At 39.8% G+C, this 23,612-nt stretch overlaps 1 protein-coding gene across 7 annotated transcripts in view; it reads right to left on the reverse strand.

Moving 5' to 3' along the window:
- Positions 1 to 129: 129 nt before the first annotated feature.
- The window catches only part of col15a1b (collagen, type XV, alpha 1b), a 63,717-nt gene continuing 40,234 nt past the window's right edge, over positions 130 to 23,612 (reverse strand). For 3 of the 7 annotated variants that reach the window (XM_029453598.1, XM_029453593.1, XM_029453592.1), the window contains 22 exons: positions 19,080 to 19,115; positions 18,768 to 18,842; positions 17,854 to 17,919; positions 17,526 to 17,561; positions 17,068 to 17,130; positions 16,850 to 16,939; positions 16,011 to 16,046; positions 15,864 to 15,917; positions 15,311 to 15,367; positions 14,982 to 15,041; positions 14,035 to 14,079; positions 12,253 to 12,334; positions 12,058 to 12,083; positions 10,978 to 11,076; positions 10,646 to 10,790; positions 10,457 to 10,521; positions 9,941 to 10,072; positions 5,929 to 6,027; positions 5,435 to 5,509; positions 5,038 to 5,235; positions 4,681 to 4,796; positions 130 to 3,991 (listed from right to left, as the gene is read on the reverse strand). In XM_029453598.1, the coding sequence (XP_029309458.1) occupies positions 3,769 to 3,991; positions 4,681 to 4,796; positions 5,038 to 5,235; positions 5,435 to 5,509; positions 5,929 to 6,027; positions 9,941 to 10,072; positions 10,457 to 10,521; positions 10,646 to 10,790; positions 10,978 to 11,076; positions 12,058 to 12,083; positions 12,253 to 12,334; positions 14,035 to 14,079; positions 14,982 to 15,041; positions 15,311 to 15,367; positions 15,864 to 15,917; positions 16,011 to 16,046; positions 16,850 to 16,939; positions 17,068 to 17,130; positions 17,526 to 17,561; positions 17,854 to 17,919; positions 18,768 to 18,842; positions 19,080 to 19,115 (1,878 nt within the window). In that variant the 3' untranslated portion in view covers positions 130 to 3,768. The remainder of the gene's footprint in view (positions 3,992 to 4,680; positions 4,797 to 5,037; positions 5,236 to 5,434; positions 5,510 to 5,928; positions 6,028 to 9,940; positions 10,073 to 10,456; positions 10,522 to 10,645; positions 10,791 to 10,977; positions 11,077 to 12,057; positions 12,084 to 12,252; positions 12,335 to 14,034; positions 14,080 to 14,981; positions 15,042 to 15,310; positions 15,368 to 15,863; positions 15,918 to 16,010; positions 16,047 to 16,849; positions 16,940 to 17,067; positions 17,131 to 17,525; positions 17,562 to 17,853; positions 17,920 to 18,767; positions 18,843 to 19,079; positions 19,116 to 23,612) is intronic. The other 4 variants (XM_029453594.1, XM_029453595.1, XM_029453597.1 and 1 more) reach the window with 4 other exon arrangements.

Here is a 23,612-nt window from a genome sequence, read left to right on the forward strand (position 1 = left end):
AAACTTAAGATCACTTCATATCGGCCTGCTGTATTCAAACGTGAGTTTTTTTAACTGCTAATTAAAACAACATTTGGGATTAACATCTTTAGGTTTTGATGGATAGAGTAAAGGAGTCACCACATAAAAAAAACACAAAATAAGACATTTATTCAGTGAGCACCAGTACAGTCAGTACAAATGTTTTCTTTCCTCAGAAGCTCAAGTTTAGTTTGAACAGTAAATCATAATCAGACATCAGGAAAACTACCACTTATTCGAAATCTAAACATTTCAAATACTTTTGTTTTTACAGGCAGAACACTGGAACTACTTCTCACTTAACGCTTAGTGAGAGAACATCTTCAGCCGTTTAGTGTGCGTCATACAAAACCTACCTCTACAGAGTAAAAAACAAAAACATTTGGACAATAACAACACACACATATATATACTGTATATACACATGTTCCAACTCCCTAGATTTTCACACTGTGTCCTGCTACTGTATAAATTAATACAAAATGTGATTTCGACTCTAATACTAACACTAAAGCACTAATAATGTTAACACTAGTTCAAATCATATATTGCAAGCAGCAGGTCTAAAGTTCAGTAGGAAACAGGAAACAAATAGCTGCTTTGGACTTGAATTTGTAAAGACAATCAATCTTTAATATTGGATTATGGGATGCCAAATAGTAATGCATTAAAATGAAAAACAATGGCAACACAATGTGAACAAAGCTGGTAAGTCAACTTGTTTTCAACAGGGGGCGCCATACTGCGATCACGAATTAAGCCTTTGATATTATGTACTGTCTCCTACATTTGTAAGCAAGCTAAGCTTCGTGATAAAGTCTTAAGTCTTATGGATTAAGTCATTTCTTTTTCTTGCACGACTAATTCCACGGAAACCCTGAGAGGCAAAAGAGAAAATACATTTCTGGTGATCCATTTTCTAAGTCTGATCTAAATAGTTTTCTCTACTGTGTTTAGGACTTAAGAACAGGTGAAAAGGTTTTGCTAGCATGATCTTTCTAAGTTCTTCTTCTTCAAAAAATGTCTTAAAAAACAGTGGGTAGTTTTGGCATGTGAAGTTTTATTTGTTGTTGTAGTACTCACTTTGGCCACAAGAGGCTGAAGTGCACCACTACTTCATGTTTGAAATAAATAGGACTAAAAGCGTTCATGTTTTCTTCCAGGTGAGTTTTCATTTTCTCCATGCACTCTAACCACAAGGTACATATATTTAGTGTTAACAAGCTGTAATATTACCGTCAAGGCTTTGTTTTTGGCTAGAAATGTATTTTAATCCAATTTAGAACATTGTGCAATTCAGCCTCTTGTGGCCAAAATGAACAGCAAACATTCAGTAAAACTTTTTTTTTGCTTGTTTTCACTTTTTTTCCCCCACTTGAGTCACAGATGAAAACAAAATTAAGGAACTTTTTTTAAGATTAAGATTATCCTTTTTTCCCAACCTAAAGAGAAAACTATTTAAATCAGACTTGACCTAGAAAATGGATCACCAGGATGTTCTTATTTTCTCACTTGCCTCTCAGGGCTTCCGTACTAATCTCTTTAACATATATATTTTTAATATCCGTAGCTTTAACAATTAGAGAGACGATTTTAGTGGTAAAATGTTTTTGGTAAAATCCAGCCAGTGTTTTTTGGCCTGAAAAAAAAAGAAGAAGAAAGAAACATAAGCGATGCTGTGATTGGTTGACTTTGCTAAGAGGAAGTCCTTTACATATGGTGAATTTACATCTAAAATATGACAGGAACACTGTTGGACACTGATGTCTGACATTAGCGGGTCACTCACAAAATATCTCATTACATGTGTACAGTATGTTTTCCAAATGTTTCACATTGTGCTCATCATACTTAAAATGTAAGACTGGTGATAGTCTAGATTTCTCTGTGTTAACAAATCCAACTTAAAGACAAAAATCAAGAATTAATTAATCTTATTAACAAATAGTGTGTGTATATAACGCCTGTCATATATCTTGTTTCTCTGTGCCATAGAGCTCCATTGTTGTCCAAAAACAATTAAAAACCCAACAATGAGCCATTCTGTTGCACTCGGTGACATGTTGCTTCACTACCATAAATACACACACTGTAGTTTATTTTGATTCAATCCCACTTACTGTCCTGCTGCCGTGAATACAGTGTATTAATCCACCACTGAAAATAGTCCCAAACAAATGCACTATTTCCTCCTGTTTGAGTAACGTTTTCTAAAAAACTACAGTGACCAGCTGTTTTTTGTCTTTTCATGGGGTTTGTTGACAATATCAGAAATAAAGAATGTTGAACTAGAAATCATCACCCTAAATGACTCACACCTGATTATTTCATTCCTTGCATAGCAAACTGTAAGTCTGTTCTACAGCCTTTCTTTTCATAACATTGATACACAACACTTCTGAACTACACTTCTACAACTGTCATGTTCAGAAAGGAAATGGACCATTTTTACCCAAAATTCTGTTCCATGGTGCCATTTACTAACAATCATAAATCACGCTGTATATTTTACATCACAGCTAACCATTTTACCGTTGTGTTTAAGACTTTTTATTGTATGTTTTACTGTTCTAAACAGCCAGTGGTTTTCATTCCTTTATATGAAAATAATTTGGCAGATTTGTGTTTAATCCATCACAGTGAACACCAAGTCTACATTATTTTTGTCAGACTATGTTGTAGTTGTGAGGTAATGCAATGCACACTTTGAAAAAACGGCATCACCATGCAACAGTAACATAACACTGAAAAAATATATGTAAAATGTTGACTTGATACTGTAAGCAAATGGATGGAAACCAATGGCTGCATACTACCAAATAAAATATAAAACTATGACATACATTGGACAATGATCAACAAAAATGTAAAGTATAACAGATATGTTGTTAAAAGAATACTTCACCCATAAAATGACCATTTGTATATCAAATCAACCTCGAGTTACTTTGGATTCTTGAAGAAAACTGTGAATAAAGAATAAAAGAAATGGATAAAAGTCTTGATGAATTGAAGTAAATAGGGGCCGTTTACAAACTCACACACAACACAGTATGCTCAATGCTTCCCGAATACATGCATTTCTGCTAAAAGGAAAAGGAAAAGTTTTGTTCAAGATTTCAAAGTAACACAGGATGAGTAATTGATATACAAATGTTCATTTTGTGGGTGAAGTATTCCTCGAAGGGGGTCAAACTTGCACTGGAAAGGTTAAATTCTTCAGTTCTACTCAGATCAGCTTGTGTCAGTACCTGATATCCAGAGTCATCCCTCACTTCAACAACACTGTAAATCGCAATGTCCTGTGTGATGCGGCTGTGCTGTTACATGTTCATAATGATTACAAATAATTAGGGACGGATGCGTGGCAACATTATCAAGTGTTGGGTTACGCATTGGCACGAAAGATGAAACTAAACAAAGTGAAAGGAACTCAAACGTGTGTGCATGTGTTCATTTTTCTCTGCCGCATGTCATCGTGTGTGTATTTTATCTGCACGTGTGAAAAAAAAGTGCCTTTTTTTGTCTGTGTAGTTGAGCGTAATTTCCATGCAGCGATATGTCATCATGTCTGTGGGCCTGCATCTGTTTCCCATTCAAATTCAAATGCATGTGCACTGTGTCACATTTTCTACTCTGCACTTTCAGCACGCCTGCATGTGTGAGAGTGTGTGTGTGTGTGTGTGTGTGTGTGTGTGTGTGTGTGTGTGTGTGTGTGTGTGTGTGTGTGTGTTTTGCTCTGGCTCCTCAGGTCCTCTTTTGATGCTTGTTCCCCACATATGTGTTCTCTATGCACAGCACTATGTAGTGGTTGGAGCAGGAGCGTGTGTGCTGTCCTAAGAGTCGTCCCGTCTGCAGCAGCGCAGCTTGGCCCGTCACCGCAATGTCCGCCGTCCTCCACGCCTCGCAGTAGTTCGTGGTCAGACGGATGCCCACTGTGTTGGAGCCGTGCCATACCAGCTTCTCCGGCCTGGGGGGAGAGGGGAGAGGAGGGAGATTACATAGGCTGCCACTGTGCTAAATCCGTTTTAAAAGTCATCTAAATTGATTTTCAAAGTATTCTGCTGTTTCATCGACACAATAAAACCAAAAATCTTTTATTATTTGAAATGAAACAATCTCCTGGCTTCTCACACCAGACCCGGAGCGGACCCTAACCCTAACTGAGAAAGTAAAAGAACTAAATGAGTTGCCATGATGACGCACATGTCTATATTGCATTATAAACATACTCATAATGCGTTATGATCTGCTCGTAGCCTCCTCGACATCATCTGGATTATAAAATTGCTGGATTACACTGGTTTTGACTCCTCTACACCACCATGGAGATCATCAAACGTGTCATATGGATTGCTCTGGTTTTGTTTGTCTGCTCTCCCTTCCATTGTTGTGCTTTTTTTATCCCTTGTATTTTGTAAGGTGTTCTTGGGTGTCTTGAAAGGCGCCCCAAACAAAATGTATTATTATTATTATTATTATTATTATTATTATTAATAATAATTATAGTTATAAGCACAATATAAGTCACATTGGTCTCATGAAATCATTGATTTTGATGATTTCCTTAGCCTCCACACAATACTTTACCTTACACACACACACACACACACGCACACGCACGCACACACACACACACACTCTCTCTCTCTTACTCACCATGCTGAATCAGTCATCACATTGCGTCCATCAAAAGAGTAGATGGGTGTCGACGGGTTAAATGTGCCTCCATTCCCAGAGAAGATGGACATCCAACTACTGAACAACACTTCACCCTGAGAGGAGAGAAGAGGAGAGATGGATAAATCTCAACAGTAAACACATCATCTCTTAGGATTGCCGAGTGTAACATTAAACCTGTAGGAACACAGTGGGTGACATGCCTTAACTCCAAGTGATGAGACAACTTTTAACATGAGAAAAACATTACCTGCTTCCATTTTTTCTTTTTTTCTTAGGATGAATCTGTATTATCTTTATATAAAACTGGAAATGTAAATATAACGTTGTCCTCACCCTGAAGTTAACCACAGGCATATCCGTGCGGTCCGCCTTCCTCACGATGGTTGCCAGGTCCTGGAGGTGTGAGGACAGGAAGGCCCTGTAGGTGGCTGTTAGGCCCATGGAGCGTGCCTGCTGGTAGCACTGGAAGTCTGCCCCCCGGATGCCACGCATGTCCCCTTTCAGCGGGGTGTTCAGTGCTACCATATGGAGCTGGGAAAGAGAAAAACACAGAGGTGAGGAGAAGATGTACTTGGTCCTAATCTGAAATCCTGAAACATTATTCATCCCAGATCTGGCAGGAGTGAGGCGAGTACGGCTGTTGTTGGGCCAAGAGATTTTAGCTTGCTGGGTCAGATGTATGTGTGCATGTATGTGTGTGTAAGTACGTACATGTGTTTGTTACACTTACCCCAGGTACAGCATTGAAGGTCTGTGGTAATACATTATAACTGGGTTGATATCCTCTGCTGCTCTCTTGAAGCTCCTTTTCAACAGAAACATGAATTAGTTAAAGATTTTTAATTTTAAGGTTCTAAATGCTAGTATATTTTTAAAGGTGTTTCCAAAGAAGCCCTGACGGCAAGTGAGAAAAAATCAAATCTAAATAGTTGTCTCTCATGAACAGGTGAAGAAAAAGTTTTTGTCAGGATAATCTTTCTAAGTTCCTTCAAAAGGTTCTACTACAGAGAATCTACACAGAGTTTTAGATCACAACTGGAGCTGGTCTTATCAGATTTGGTATCGGGAGTCGATTACAGTTTCCTGCTGTGGCTCTTCTGTTAGTGCATGTACAGTGTGTGTGTTTGTGTGTGTGTATGTGTGTTTGTGTGTGTGTGTGTGTGTGTGTGTGTGTGTGTGTGTGTGTGTGTGTGTGTGTGTGTGTGTGTGTGTGTGTGTGTGTACCTGGCTGTGGATCCTTTGTGGTCGACTCAACTCTCCTGTTCTGCTGAGGGACTGAGATGTCGCTGAGGAGGAAGGTCCAGGATGGATCAACTCTCCAAGCTGAAAGAGGACACACATACAGAGCCTGGTTAAGAGCTATGATCCAATGTTGTCAAGTCCACTTATTATCAATCTATTATTATTTTTCGGCTTTTTGCCTTTATTATACAGGTAGGACAGAAAAGGGGAGAGAGGGGGGATGACAACCTCGGACACTTTAATTTAACTTTAAGTTAAATGACACTTTAGGGTGCTTTCACAAGCGAACATTTATTCAGTTTTAATTTAACTCTGGTGATGATCGTTTGGGAAGTTGTGAATGCAAAACAAGTGGTCCGAGACCACTATGTCATAAAAAAGTCATAGTATAGTACAGGGGTGTCCAAACCTTTTTCACTGAGGGCCACATACAGAAAGATATACGAAGGGCTGGGCCACTCACTCGAGGTGAGGTATATTGCCAAACAAAAATATCTATTAAATGTAGGTAAATTATGCTTTATTGATGCTTGAATATGCTCCATCACAGCTTTATATTAATGAGGTTTCATTTATGTTGTAACAATAAGGGTTTGCAGCTCATTCTCAAAACAGAAGCATCAGATTGCTTCTTAGTCAGTATGGTGATCCTCCTTCACAGCCCTGTATAAAGGGGGAACAATGAGGGAGAAGGGGATGGATATATATCCAGCTTGTTAAACAAATAAGTTATTGGGCTTGTTAGCACATCAACTAACGTTAGTTAGAAAATGTTATCAACTTTAATTGACTGAATTTATTGAAAAATTGAGCTTATTAACATGAATACTTTGTAATATATGTTTTAACTTGCCTATAATGGGAACAGCGTTGCACTCAATGGGAGCAGTGATACTGCGCTTTGGACTAAAGGATGCTGCAGGTCAGGAGTAAGTTTGGTGGTTGAGATACGAAGGACATCACAGAGATGCTGCCGCACATTTTGGTTCTCAATCTGCTTTTGTTAACAAAGAAAATGTTTGCTCACATAATGTTGAGCCTAACATACTCATCGTTCTTTGAGCGTGACGTCTCATCAAAGGAAACCTTTCCAAGCTCCAGTAGAAGTCGGGGAGGGAGAGAAGCTGATGTTGATTCTTCAGGGAATTATCTTATATAATTATTATATATAAGTTCTAATTGCAGACTCTCTTAAACTTCTTCTGCATTCATCAGGGAGTCGAGAACAGTTCGATTTCTTTCACAATGATAAGGTGAGAAGGTTATCGGGCGGTGGAAGGAGCACTTTGAGGAACTCCTGAATCCGACTGACACGCCTTCTATGGTAGAGGCAGAGCTGGAAGCTGATGGGAGATCATCGTCAATTTCCCTGATGAAAGTCACTGAGGTAATCAAACAACTCCACAGTGGCAAAGCCGCAGGGGTTGATGAGATCCGTCCAGAAATGCTGAAGGTTTTGGGTGTTGAGGGGCTGTCTTAGTTGACACGCCTCGTCAACATTGCGTGGAAGTCTGGGACAGTGCCTAAGGGTTTGGCAAACCGTGGTGGTCCATCCATCCATCCATCGTCTACCGCTTATCCTGGGTTGGGTCGCGGGGGCAGTAGCTCCAGTAAGGAACCCCAATCTTCCCTTCTCCGGGCCACATCCTCCAGCTCCGACTGGTGGATCCCGAGGCATTTCCAGGCCAGTGAGGAGATATAATCTCGCCACCGAGTCTTGGGTCTTCCCCGGGGTCTCCTCCCAGCTGGACGTGCCTGGAACACCTCCCAAGGGAGGCCCCCAGGTGGCATCCTTACTAGATGCCCAAACCACCTCAACTGGCTCCTTTCAACGTAAAGGAGCAGCGGCTCTACTCCGAGTCTCTCACGGATGGCTGAGCTTCTCACCCTATCTCTAAGGGAAACACTAGCCACCCATCTGAGAAAACCCATTTTTGCCGCTTGTACCCGTGATCTCGTTCTTTTGGTCATGACCCAGCCTTCATGACCATAGGTGAGGCAGGATAGAAGATCGACCGGTAGATTGAGAGCTTTGCCTTCTGGCTCAGCTCTCTTTTCGTCACAACGGTGCGGTAAAGCGACTGCAGTAGCACCCCCGCTGCTCCGATTCTTCGGCTAATCTCTCGCTCCATTGTGAGCGATAAGATCCTCAGGCCACCGAACTCCAACTCCTCCACGACTACGCCTCGATATCCTGCCCATGAAAATCACGAACAGGATTGGTGATAAAGCGCAGCCCAACATTCACTGGGAACGAGTCCGACTTACTGCCGCGTATCCGGACACAACTCTCGCTTTGGTTGTACAGGGAGTGGATGGCCCTCAGAAGTGACCTCCTCACCCCATACTTCCGCAGCACCTCCCACAGTATCACCTGGGGGACCCGGTCATACGCCTTCTCCAGATCCACAAAACACATGTAGACCGGATGGGCATACTCCCAGGCCCCCTCCAGGATCCTTACGAGAGTGAAGAGTTAGTACATTGTTCCACGACCAGGACGGAATCCGCATTGTTCCTCTTCAATCAGAGATTCGACTACCGGCCGAACCCTCCTTTCCAGTACCTTGGAGTAGACTTTACCAGGGAGGCTGAGAAGTGTGATACCCCTGTAGTTGGCACACACTCTCTGGTCCCCCTTTTTAAATAGGGGAACCACCACCCCGGTGTCGGTGGCCCGACAGCGAGCAACTGGTGGCCGGGTTTGCCACGGAGCCCGGTCGGGCACAGCCCGAAGAAGCTACGTGGTGCCTCCCATCCATCCATCCTGTGGGCCCACCACTCATGCAAAAAACCACTGGGGTGGGTGCGCTGTCACACGGGTCATCCGTCATCCAGGTCATCCCAGGACTCGGTGGAGAGATTATATCTCCTCGACTCGGAATCCCCCAGTTGGAGCTGGCGGATGTGGCCCGGAGAAGGGAAGTTTGGGGTTCCTTACTGGAGCTGCTGCCCCCGCGACCCGACGATGGATGGATGCATTCATCAGGGGGTCGAGACCAGCTCGATTTCTTTCTCAATGATAGAAAAATATTGATAGTGCTGACTGAATTCTGTCATGAGAAATGTGATCACAGACACATATTTGCCCTTTTTATCAGAAAGGTTGGCCTTGACAGCATGGGGAAGTGCGCAACATTGAAGTTGCGTAGTTGTGTCTCAAAGAGACGGAGCTTCACACAGAATGCTTTCATGTGTGCAGTAGGCTCTTGTTCAGTATTGAGATTACCAGTAAGATCAACTAAAAATGCCAGGCCTGCCAAACATGGAGGGCCACTCAGCTCATGAAGAGATCGGTCCCTCTCTTTCAAAAACAGGTCGATTTCTGATCTCAGGGAATAAAACCACAGCAGCACGGAGCCATGACTCAGCCAGTGCACATCAGAATTGTAGAGTACGTCCCCGTATTCAGCATCGACATCAGACAGGAAAGCTTGAAATTCTCTGTGGTAAAGTCCTCGTGCTTGAATTATGTTGTGCCCTTTAGACTCCTAAGACCAAGCAGCTCTTCCGTAACGCAAAAGTTATCGTCAACTCCTCGCAAAAGAAATGAACAGCTGTGCGGTGTCTGTCGCATCTGTGCTCTCATCACATGCAATTGAGTACAAATCTAAAGCACAAGCTTTATCTGACACTTGATGTTTTAAGTTAGCTGACAAGTCAAAACTGTGTTTCTTTGTTAGAACTAAGAAGTACAATATATTCATGCGCAAGTTTCTATCTGGGCCATATTCCATTATACTTTTAGAATTTGCTGTGGGCCAATTAAAAATGGACCATGGGCCGCATTTGGCCCGCGGGACGTAGTTTGGACACCCCTGGTATAGTATGTCAAATAATGTCATAGGAAGACATAGGATATTATTTCATAAAAATGTCAATACAAAGTAACAGTATAGTATGTCAAAAAACGTTCATAAAGTCATGATATTGTATGTCAAAAAGGTCATACTATGTTGTATGTTAGAAAAAGTGTCACACACAAAATACACACCTGGATCTTGCGCCAGCCATTGCGTGCTCTGATGTACAGCTCTCCTCCTTTCTCAGAAACGTAGGCCAATGTTCCCTCTGCAGCCCGTTGAGTCTCTCTGCTTAGAGCATGGCTCGTCTTATACGTAGTCACCTGAATATACACAACATCACAGTATTATACTGGCAATATTTACTGGTAATAGTAATTTGATCAATTTACTTAATAATAACACAAATCATGGTAGAATTAGGCAGACAATGTTAATAGATTCACAAAAACATCTAAAAAACAAATTGAGAACTTCAGAACATGATTAAAGGAGTTGTGTGTACGATTAAAGGGGATCTATTGTCAGAAATGGACTATAATATTGCAATCTGCAACCTCACCACTAGATGCCACTAAATCCTACATACAGCTCCTTTAAATGATAGTATCTATAATATATGTATTGTAGTGTACAAGACAGCCATAGATAAGAGAAAATACAGCAGACCAGGGGTAAAATGCCTTGCTCAATGGCAGGTATCTTACCGGGTTGGCATATCCAGGTGATCCTGTTGGGCCAGGAGGACCAGGAGGGCCGGGGACATTGACATCTGATGATGACATGTAAGAAATATATAAATATACATGACACCATTCAGCCTCGTGTAATACGTGAGATCTATAACTTTTAGGGATATAAGCTGAGGTCTCTATCTTTCTCCCGCCTTCACATACCTGAGCCATATGCAGGTGCATATCCTGGGGGTCCAGCAGGGCCAGGGGACCCTCGGGAACCAGGTCGTCCGAACCCAGGGGCTCCAGGCTGGCCCACAGAACCAACAGGTCCTTGAGGACCCACGATGGACTCACCTTTTGGACCCTACAGGAACATTTAAAAGGACAAATTCATATGTTAATTCTTCACTGTATTGTGTTAGCTCAACTCAATAAACAATAAACTCACAACATTAGCAAATTTCACGTGATCCAACATTCCAATACCTCAATAATTACTAACTAATTGGAACAGTATTTTCAGGATATAGCTCATTATTATTATAACTCACCACAAGTCCTGACCTCCCAGGCAGTCCTGGAGGACCAGGCAGACCGCCGTCACCCTTTTCTCCCTTCTGACCTTGGTATCCCTGATCACCTCTAGCACCCTGAGAGATCCACAAAAAAAGATACAAACATACTGAAGGTCAACCATGTGCCATTTAAAGATAAGATGAGGAGTATCTAGAAGCTTATTTCATTGTCAATATCGACTACTTCCTTTGATTTGTTCACTCTGAAACTAGCTCACCCAGGTTAGCAAGGGTGGATGAGAATCAAGTTAATTTATACAATAGATGGTAAGTACATTTTGTTTTAAGCATGTTTTTTCCGCTAGCCAATATAAGCAATAATATCACAGTTAACGTGAATTACGGATGCAACTTGCTAACCAAGCAACCAAATATGGTCACTTCTGGCTTAAAAAAAACAAGATGGCAACAGCTATTGTACTCATGTCTGGGCACTGGGCAAGCAGCGTATTGTGCAGGGGTCGAGAACCTTTTTGGCTGGGAGAGCGGGGGGGTTCACCTCTCCTCTCCTCCGCTCTGTCTCTGACTGCTGGTGTGTGCACTCCTGTGTTTGTGTTGGGAGCGAAGCCCATATATGGCGAAGCCCATATATGGCGAAGCCCATATATGGCAAAACCCATATATGGTGTCATCGAAATAGCCATATATGGCCATATATGACCCCTGGTATAATGGTTTAAAACTGAACGTAGCTGCCTGCTGCTGGTGATGAAGCTCATGACAGCGGTGAAAGTTAACCAAAACAGTAAAGATGAGAGCTATAAAACCAAAACAAAGAGCTGAGACATGCTAAAATGCTCCATAGAGCTGAGGGGAACTACAAAGTCAGGTTACAATTCTCTGTGGGTTTGTCACTGCTTGTGTCCCCCTTTACATATCATATAGTAATTTGATCCACAGTTCATATAAAATATTGATCAGTGCACCTTCAACATTACATGAATCCTGCTGGATAATTTAGGCCTTTAGTTTAAGACTGGGCTGATGCTATGTCTTTGGCATTTTTTCTGACCATGTCAGCATTACATCCATAGTGTATGATGAATCAGTACTCACCACAAATCCCTCTGGAAACACGGGTGCTGAAAAGAAAAAGTATGGTACATCAAAGATACAAGTTCTGGCAGTCATTTACCATTAATTTCTTTTTTTTATTGTAATTTTCTTTTTACGCAAATGCAAATGGGGACCAAGATGTTCGGTAAAAGAAAGAAAGTAAATGGCAGTAAATGAGAGTTGTAAAGGTCTTACCAAGTGTGCCCGGCTCTCCAGGTATTCCCTCATCTCCTTTGTCTCCTTTAGCTCCAACTGATTCTTCCCATGTCCCTGACTGCTACACACACAAACACACACTCATTAAAATGACATGGATACCAGTATGTATGTTTTTTTTCTCACGTTTGTGACAGCAGGCAAGTGCAGACTGCTGAATACATCGATTGAATTAATTTTTTAACATCTGTAAAGAATGTTAAAAATGGTAAAATGTAGGTTATAATAAAACAAAATAAAGACACAAATGTCAATAGTTAAAACATCGCTGTCAGCACTGCAACAACACATGTTATTAACAAGGGATTCATGCTTGAGATAGCAGCACAACCAACCCTCTCTTGGCTGTGGCAGTTAAAATACAAAAGGTTAGGGAACAGAGTTAAAACAGGTATTTTTACAAAACAGATCTGCATTAATACATGATGTTGATTTTAAACTGTTACTGTTTTTTTTATGGGTGAATGTGCTTTACAGAAAGTTATTGTCAATGACTTCCTGGAGGCCACACCGTAACTTGACCACCGTGTCCTTACGTCACATTGATAGATATCTATAGCATCTTGCAAATAACTCAAAAGTAAATTGGTATATTAAAGAGTGTAAAAGCAATAGATACAATCTGCTGCCTACAATCATAGGAAAAATGTCAAACATAGCCCTCCACTCCCTTCCTCAGTATTACATATCACTATACTCAACTGTCAGCTTGTGAGGATTTGTACACATCACAAATTATGCATTTGATGTTGTCTCCAAAAGACAGACAAATCTCAAATTTGTATTACATACACTAATAGAGTATCAATACAAAATCATAACCAATTTACTGTAAACTCTCTGACTACTTCCCCTGTTTACATAGGAGGTTTGACAGTGACAGGAAATGAGAGAATTCATGACAGTTGTTTTTGGAGTTTAAATAATTAATAGACATAATGAGATTTAAAATGTATCTCGTAGGCCAAATCTGTAGGCCGTAAATACCTGCTCTTTCAGATAAAATAAAAATCAGATTAGATGTGACCTACTGTACATTGAATCATCATTTTCAAGATTCTGATTCCCCATACAGTCATCAATCAGGTTAAAGTTTAGAGATACATTTTTATACATTTATGGAGGAGCCCATCACCACACCAAAAATATAAAAAAGTGACATTCACCGAATTTCCTCTTCCCTGAGATGATGAGGACGGTAAGGACAGACGATGCAAGAAGGATTCAGACATAGACCCTTTTTAACATCCGGCATTAACATTCGTTATGTGTGATCAGACTGGATTTAACCAAGACACATGAAATCTTGGTGCAAATGAACCTAAGATGCACCAAAGATCAGACCAGCCCAATCACATTTACAGGTGGCTAATGCATTCTTACTCTATATCTACAACTACTTACAATATTTATTGCGTGTAGATCCAAACACAAATATGTGTCATGTAGGTAAAATACATTACATGAATTACATATCTAGATACAACCTGCATTTAAGAGGAATGTTAACACCTGATGGAATAAGGCCAAACCCACAGATAATGTAGCCTTTTTTAGGAACATTAGGACAAAAAGAGGAGAGGAGATGAGAAAATGAAGGGAGGTAAAAGAGGGGGGTGGGGGGGAGGGGGAGAAATGGGGTGCTGTTTATAGCCCAGACCAGAGAGCTGCCATGCTGCTACACCCACACACCAACAGAACCAGCGGATGGTCCAATTTCAAAGTGAAACAGACCAATCAGATGGTCCCACTCCGACTTACTCGTCCCATTTTGCAGTGCGGTCTGGGGCGCACGGGAAACACTGTCTTTAAAATTCAAAGAAGAGCAGCATAATCAGACTAAATGAGTCAAACACTGTACTGAAGATGAGTGAATGAATTAAGACAAAAAACACACACAAACAAACTGGCTTTTGAAAAAACATTATAGATCCCAGTGAAAACTGGTGCCAAAGTCCCAACTTTTCAAATTCTAGTACACATCCACATGCATACATGAGGTTCAACGATGTTCTCTGGAAGCCAAACCTGTTATAATATTGCATATTATCAATAAAAACAAGTTTCCTGCCATTGAAATGTATTTGAATGCACTTGTTTTGAACTATAAGTCTTTAAGATTTAGTGGCATGTAGTGGTGAGGTTGCAGAATGCATCCAACTAACTACCTTTCCGCTCACCCCTACCTAAATGTGAATGTCCTTCTCTAAAGACAGTGTTTTCAATTTGTCCATTCTGAGCTACTGTAGAAAAATGGCGAAAGAGGTAAAAGAGGACCCAAAAAGGGCTCATTCTAAAATAGCGAAAACTCAATTTCAAGTGATAATACGCTAATGAAAACATAGTTATGACTATTGTAGTGCCTAAGTCTAAACTTAAAGTCAATTTAAAGGTTAATAGTTGACGCACTCACCGTAGCATCGCTTAGTAGTGTCTAGTAAAATAACATATTCTAACTTTTAAATGTTTTGCTCACCCGAAGAACAAAAGTCACAGTTACTGGACTAATTTATACATACATACATTTAACTCTAGAAATAGCATCTCCAAATATTTTATTCCATATCTGCCAATAAATCCCCCTAAATCCTACACACTGGTCCTTTAAGATATTCCTAACATATATCTGTGCTGTGTATCATCATGTCCCAATTCACCAACTGAAAATGGCAAATTAGAGAAATAAAAAACTACAGATGGAAACTTACTCCTTTCAGCCCAATTATTTTTCCTGGATTTCCCGGTGGGCCCGGAAGACCTCGAGGTCCCTGAGAGAGAGAATATTTTTCACGTCAGTGTCACTATCCTATCTCAGTCAGAGAGCGGGCAGTTTCAAAGTGAAGTGAAAACTAAGTTAAGGGACAATCCTTGATCATAACGTAAACAAAAGGGTCACCCCGCCACCAAAATTATAAACTGAAGATTGAAACATGCTGGCTGTCATAGATCTGTTTACATCAACGTACATATACACATATCCGTCTTAAATGTTCAAATGCATTACAGATTTTTTTCCTTCCTTTTCTTTTCCTCTTACCGGTAGACCGACAGAATCTGCTTTGTCACCTTTCCTTCCAGGCAAACCAGATCGGCCCTACAGGAAGAGAAAGAATGAAACCCATCAGTATTTGTGAAACACAAAAAAAGGGGTGCCTTGTATAATGTTTGCCAAGCAAAAAGTGAAGCCAATGCAGAAGTGCCTTTCCGGCTAGCAGGGTGCAAAAATAAGTCTGATTGTATAGAGGTCTATGAGAAAATGACGCTGCATCGCACTTGATTTATTACCTCTGTAAACATTTTTGTAATGGGTTTATGGTCTCAATTGCTAGTCTCAAGCCTTCTTTAATACATCAATATGTTCATTTAATAAATTATGGACCGATTTAGAGAAATAATTACGATAAAGTTCCTCTCGTGTCACTTCTGGTTCCAAAAAAATCAAGATCTACTGAGGTTCTGGTACTGTATATTAGATGTGGATGTTGTCACTGTGATGTCACTCATTGGTTTGTGGATCCATCTTGACACTATCTACCTACAAATATAATCTTAATTTCCTGACAAATATACAATAAATACAAGGTACTTACTGGGCGACCGGGGAAGCCATATTCTCCTTTTTGTCCAGATGGTCCTATCGGGCCCTTAAACAAACAAAAACACAGTGATGTAAAGAAAAAATAATTATAGTTCTTCACTAAGCAGTTTTCCCAAGTAGTGATGAAATGTGAACTCACCATAAGTCCTGAAGATCCAGGGAACCCACGGTCACCCTATGAAATGACAAGGTACAGCAAAATGTGACATGAGAATATGATGAGGGTGTTGCATTAGATTTACATTAATGACAGTAATACACATGTTTTCAAAGACAGCTTGTTTCTCTGCCTGTATGTTTGAATTATCATTTTTAATTTTGTATTATTATATTTATTATTGCCATCTTCACAAAAACACAGAGTTGCTCCTGACTCAAGTCCCCAGAAAGCTGAGCTCCATTGTTTTTATTAGGGCTTAGAATCTAAAGAGAGTTGTGTCACACTTGTTATTGTTACAATCTACAGCACTTGCACTTTCTAGCAATAACTACAACATCGTAGGTAATTGAGGTACACTACAAGTGATAATAAAATTGATCATTTTGATCATGACTTCTGCATGGCAGGAGGGGTAACAGTGGGTTTTAATATTTCAATTTAGATAAATGAACAACTACCATATAAACGTTGCTAATGTATCAACAAACAGTAAAGTTGGCATTCAATATTGATATCCAATGTTCAAATTCTCCTCCTGTGTGCTTATCTCATCCAGTGACTCGGACGTGTTTGTTGACTGGCTGGCTGACTGACTGCTGTTGATATACTACTGTGCAGGTAGACCTCGACCAAAGTGAGGTGGAGGTGGTGTAGGGATGAGGGTGAGGGTCTATCATGAAGGGACTAAAGCATGAAAATTACCATTAAGGTTTCAGGTTACATTATTAGATGCATCATCTTATTGTCATCGACCACGGTAAGCTACTGGGTACGATAAGGTCGAGTCAGATAGAGGTAAGGGGTCTCCTGTCTGGTACCTTGATGCCTTTGGGCCCCTGGGGGCCTTTTGGCGATGATAAGAGTGATCCATCAGCAGCAATGGTCACCCCTGGCTCTCCCTTCTCTCCCTGTTAGTGCATAAAAACAGAAGTTTAATGTTATTTATATTTTTCTGCATAGACAGTATTAACTATTACATGTCTGAACATTTTGGGACATGATATTTGTTATAATCCACATTCTCTCTTGTTCTCACCTTGAACCCTGCTGGCCCCTGGACACCTGGAGGACCTAAGTCTCCCTTTGGTCCCCTGGGGCCCTGGGTAGGGAAGAAACGGTAGTGAGTGAGTTGGGGAGATTTAGCGTTGATGACAGCATTTTAAAAACAAGGCTGTGGAGCTTTGTAAAGTCTACAGTTGAGATAAAAAATGTCATAGGTCCTGGCTTTATGAAGGGCTATTACAGGGACCTAAAAGTCAAAACCACCATCTGTGGCAATAACATGTGTAACACTTCAGGTACATACCCTGTTTAGCCCAAAGACAGCAAAAGCAAAATTGGAAAACGAAATGTTACCTTTCTTTCAAATAATTGTTGCATCATTGTTCATAAACTGCAAAAACACTCATGTACACACTTTTATAAAATATTCAGAAGTCAGTCAACAGCTGATACAAATGATCAGCATAAGTTAGTGTTGCAAAAAGCTCTTACAGGAAATCCAGCTCTGCCAGGCAAGCCTTCAGGGCCCTGCAACACGCAGACAAAACACACAACCACACATACACATGCATGCGTGCACAGACATAAACAAAGATTCAAGCAAAAGCAGTAGTTAATGGCATGCTCATACAGTACAAAGTATCATCCAACACAAAAACAGCCAAAGCACTTCAAAAATGCATCAATGATGCTACAGTAAAATTGTGGTGTCTTGTATTGTAATCTATTTATTTATCAGCTGTTGTATGTTTGCATTAAAAAATGTGCAGAAGTAGGCAGGTAAAATCTCAAAAGACATTAATAGCTTAGTGCTACACACCACAGACCCGGGTGGTCCTCTTATCTCTGTGAAGTTGAAGATCCCATCTGTAACGTTGAGCAGTAGCTGTAGACAGAACATGCAATGAGTAAATGTGGGCACTGTCAGCATGTTCTACATATTTAGAGATTTGTAAAATTAATTCAATAGGTTCTCTATGAGGGACCAAACTACCAACTTTAAATTGTAGAGAATTAATTTTTTAATTTTTAATTTTTTTAGACCCGAAGAGTCACGTGGAAATTATTTTACAGAAATACTTTTGCGTATAAATAACTAGTTCCCTCGCATTAAGTTTTGCGTTGATTTTGTATATTTTTATTATAAATACAAAACATAATCAATAAATATAATTATCATATATTGTTATAAATTAAACCACCCAGCAGGAGTTACAATTAGCTCCACTTTTACCTGCTACTACATTAAAGCAAGGGTGGGTAATGTATTTTAGAATCATTCTTGTTTTATTTGTTAAAACACTCTTTACATCCCAACAGCAACCGATACATAAAAAAGAGACACAAATCTGGTATCTCGACGGTCGCAGGACTGTAATAATACTGTCTGCCTGTGCACTCATTGCAGGTCACCAGTTTTCCATAAGCTGCTAGCTTGACAATTATGAGTACTTACAATAGCCATGTTTGTTGTTTGTACTTTTACTTGAATACAATTTTGAATACAGGACTTTTACTTCTAACAGAGTATACCTACACTGTAGTATTGTTACTATTACCGCCATCGAGGGAATGCAAAACATTTTGAGAGGCAACCCAAAGTATGGCGAGGGAACACAAAACGTAATGCAAGGTAATGCAAAACACTGTGCAGAGGCACTTTCTGAAAATTCTCCATTCAACTAAATGTAATTTTGTGTTTGTGTATGTGTCTGTGTCTGTGTATGCGCGTACATCGGACAGATTAATGATCGGCCCAGGAGGTCCAGGTGGTCCTGGGATACAGAGTCCATCCACACCTTGATCACCCTTCAGGAGACAAACAGAGAAAGGCTGCAGGTTCAGGGGATAATTCTATATCACATTGTTTTTACATCCTCATTCGGTAGGCTACATTGCTATTCTAAAAATATAAATGATATCCTCCAAAATTCCAGAATCAAACAGAGTCAAGAAGATGAAACAAACTGTGCAGACTGCCTTAGACCATATCAGGTATTACTTAATATCGAGATATAGGCCTAATGTTTTGTTCAGCAACCCTACCTTGGGTCCTAGATTGCCTTTTTCTCCTTTGGCCCCCTGTTTATAGAGTAAAGAGAAGAAACACGTTATTTATGTTTTGCAAACCATCAGCTATAAACCATATCATATTTAAGGGTGATCTGAAAAGAAAGTTCAATTAAATCATTTTGACTTCTTATCCCACTCTGATGATTTTTTTTGTTATGTATTTAGGAAAAACAGATAATAAACAATCAAAAAGAGTGATTTGGCCAGCAAAGGCATCAAATGTACACTTTTTAATAGACGTTTTATTTGTTGTGTGCAACCCTGTGACACATACTCATTAAGCAATTAAGCAGAAAAAGGTATTTTTAAAAACATTCTTCAATAAAACTCTTCACTATTAAGTAAAGAAAGTCACATTTATATTAAATACTCATGTAATTTTGGATAAAACTGGTTTAATGTTAATTTAAGTAGCTTTGTCACACGTTTCTTTTTACCAATTTCAGTATTTAATTTGAAATATTCGCTCAAATACATTATGCATATAATTAATCAAGCTATTAAAAGGACATTAGTTTAAACTTTTGTGAGCTGAGAAAATTATTTAAGGTTATTTTAACAGAAAATTATATAGTAACAGGGTTGAAATTAGAGTAACAGGGTTGCGTAAAGTAACAGGGTTGAATGGCTACATTACTTTTGGTGTGACAAATAAATACCCAGGACCACAGAAATGTTGTTCTATATATATTTTCCAATGAAGGATTAACAGGAAGAGTATCAATGATACATAACAAACATGTCAACACAACAACAAACTGGATATAATCAAATATACACTGGACAAATATAAAACATCGGCGGTCTCTGATAGTCTGGTCTTTGGGCATTTTGACTCGGAAAAAAATGGTAAAAAGATGATCTTTACACCACATACGCCAAATGTGTCATAGAACAACATATCCAAAAATCCGCAAAAATCCCCTTTGGGGATTATATTTTATGATTGTTTGAATATTTTGAACATTTTTGCATGTTTTTGTATGGAAAAGGGAAAAATGTAAGGATTTTATGGCGACTTTTGACGGTTCATTCACCTTCATTGTAGAAAATGCAAAGTCTAGTTGCTGAAAATTGTTACTTTCCTATGAACTATAATAGTCATTACCGCATTACCTCTGGTATAAGTACAATCCCCCCACCCCTACCCCCCAGCAATGGCAGAGTCCCCTCAAAATTGTATAAGTGTGCTAAGGGAAAAAAATAGAAATAAAAAAAGGTGTAAGTTTACTTTTAATTAACTACTGTAACACGATTTCTTCATTAGTGTCAACATTGTCTTCATCGTCAAGTGTAACCTCCTCTGCATTTTGACAACGTTCTCCTCTGCAGTCTCCACAGGCTGTCACACATTTCAGTCCATGTTTACAACAAGAGCAACTGTTATGGCACATGGATTTCTGGCAGAAAGTTTACATTTACATCTGACAAACTTCAGTAAGCTCTCTGGTGCTGCATCCAAGTCTGTCAGGACTGGTGTTAGTATGGTATCAGCAAGTTTCCAACTCCATTGCATCGGATCCAGGTCATTGCTTGTGAGCTTCAACCAAAGTATGACTTGCAAATGAATCCGCAAACTGTGAAAATATGCTGCTCTTTCTGTAGGTGGAAGCTTCTGTGGATCAATTGGTGTTTTGCTTGTCGACACAATGTCATGTATTTATTGTACCTTAGACTGTTCAAAGAACCATCTGCTCTGCCTCCATATAAATAACATATAACCGGATACCAGCTTTGCCAATCTGTTCCACTGTCGCCTCAGGATTGATCATCAAGAAGGATATCTGCTGCAATTCTTCTGATTGCTTTATCTTCTTCAAAAGACTGGTTTTGCCATGCCCATATGTTGCAGAGGTGGTGTCGCAACCACTCCATGCATGGATGAACAGGAGATGGGATGTAACTACTCTTCCAGCTTTGTTAACAAGGTCTTGAATTTTCAACAACCTTCAAACCATTCTTTGATCTCTTTGCCTCTGAATGGAAGTATATATCAGCCATATTCTGGTTCCAGTGGTACATCAAGAGGACAAGTACATCTGTGTCATCTGCTACTATACTTACTTCCCTTCCTTGTCTTGCAAATTGAAAGGCACATTCCACTATCATTGTGTCAGCATCTCCAATACTGTTGTGCACGATCTGACCATCAACTTCCAAGCATCGACTTCCAACTTCCAAGCATGAACTGACTTTTGTTTTTTTCATTTGAGAGAAAGGTTTGCTGGTCATCGTGAGCCTTTGTAGATTCACTAAGCTGAATATCTGCACATATTTTTCCAACTCTTCGCTGGTGCTCGTGATCTTTGATTGACGGACCCTGTTCGTAGCCATCAAACACGATGCAACAGTCGCCATACCTTGCACGCACATAGTTGGCATATTGTATCGTTATGTCTTTGTATGTCACCTTCTTCTGCCATTTCACTCTATGAATAAGGGCCCCTCCATCAAGAACATGCATAGCTTGCACCTTTTCCGCACAGGGTTGCACACCATTTCCTAGGGATTTTGCTAGTTGTGCCTTTATAGTTTTAAGCATTAAATTGTCCTTGAATAGTGAAGTTGGCATTGTTGTAAGCTCATAGCCAAAGTATGGATCCATGTCTTCCTCTCTCTGTACAATAGCTAGCAGGCGATAAAACAGATGATTTAGGTGGATATGAACTTTCTGTTTTTCAACCTGGATTCCTGGATACAGATGATCTAAAGATCGAACTTGAACTTGAACGGGACGCCTTTTTTTTATATGCACTCATAACCAGGCCTTTGTACCTAAAACACAGGCAGCCCATTGTAGTTTTGTTGACGAAGACTAGCGATACCTACATTACGTTTAATGAGTATTCAATGATTATTTTAAATAAGTAGGAAAATAATTTAGATCCGCTCAGACACAAAACATCTTTCATTAAAAGTACTCTTATATTGATGAAAATGTTTATGCCCCACAGCAATGGTCTTCACTATTTTTACATGAGAGCCACATTGACAGGACAAAGTCAATAGGAGAGCCACTTTTACCGCAAAGTATGAAAAGCTACATCCAGTCATAAAAAGCACGTCTGTTTATTAATCTGTCATCCCACCGAGAACATACAATATGCAATGCAGCCAACCAATGCATTCATTAAAAGCAGGATTATCTTAATATTGGGATGATGTTGTCAAACTCTGCAAACAATATTTCTGCTGAAGCCAAAAAGCAGTGTTTCACAATTTTTGAGTCTGAGAAGGTTTTTTTTGCCCGAGCCAAAATCCATGCGATCTCAAAAGTTGCCTCAGTTAATCGTTCAGCTGTATTAGTTGTCCTGTGTATGAACCTTTGTTTTCCAGAAAGAGAAGAAGAAAGGTGCTCTATTTTTATTTACTAATTTCTCTTCCAGGTGCGTAAGTTTCGTTGAATTTTGGATGCGTCGTTTGGAAATGCCGCTCTAAATGACTTCGCTTGAAACCAGAGCGGGTTTGTTTGCACATTAAGCACAAAGGGTTCGACTCGTGGAGGACATATACAAATTCCTCTGTCCACTTGTCTTGAAATTTCCTTTGCTCGTCTTGTATGGCTCGTACCTTTCTTTTTTTTAATGGGAGCAGCCTGTTGTCTGTCCACAAACCACATCTCCAGCATCTTCCTCTCGATTTGCGGTGGTTTGATGATCCAAAGCCAAATCTTAATTTTCCTCGTTTGTCACGCTTTGTTTCTGTCCACTTGGTGTGCAACTATTTTTTTTAATAAGAAATCGATCCATTTTACGTCTGTAGAAACACATGCAAACTAGCATGAAATGGTGAAACGAGTCAACTGGAGCCAAGCTAACGTGAGTATGAAGTGCCAGGTTGGTCATAGTATCCTTCAATTTAAATGTTCCAATTTAGCGATATAAATGATTTTTTAGCAAATGTCCATATTCATAAGCATGCTTATGTTTACATATTTTTAATGACCTTAAGTTTATTTATTTCTATACTAGCCCACCACGTATCTACCCGTCCAAGAGCACATTCGCCATACTAGCGCTGGATAGACCGCCAAAACTGGCAACTCCGCAATGAGTCAGTGTTCCACTGAGCAAGTTTAAATATCTTGTTTCTAGTCTATATTTGCATCTTTTATCAATTGTTATTATCAATTATTTGTATTATTTGTAGGCCAATAAAGCAGACACTTTCAGTGTTTTAATGGGTTATATGTAATAGCCCTGCTTGTTTTTATGAAATATCTGTATTGACTCCATAATAATATCTATCACCCCTTTATTTAGCCCACTGCCATGCAAGCCACCAATTAAAGCTTGGCGAGCCGCAAGAGACTCGCGAGCCGCACAATGAGTAACACTGCCCCACAGTTACGTATTAATGCCGAAAAAATAATAATATTCAAATACATATAAAAGAAATTCCCCAAAGGGGATTTTTGCGGATTTTGGATATGTTGTTCTACTGCTTCGTTTGACACCAAAACCAGCTTTATACCATTTTTTTCCGGGTAGCACCTAATTTTACTCT

The sequence above is a fragment of the Cottoperca gobio genome, chromosome 17, assembly GCF_900634415.1.
Source record: "Cottoperca gobio chromosome 17, fCotGob3.1, whole genome shotgun sequence".
Lineage (NCBI taxonomy): Eukaryota > Metazoa > Chordata > Actinopteri > Perciformes > Bovichtidae > Cottoperca > Cottoperca gobio.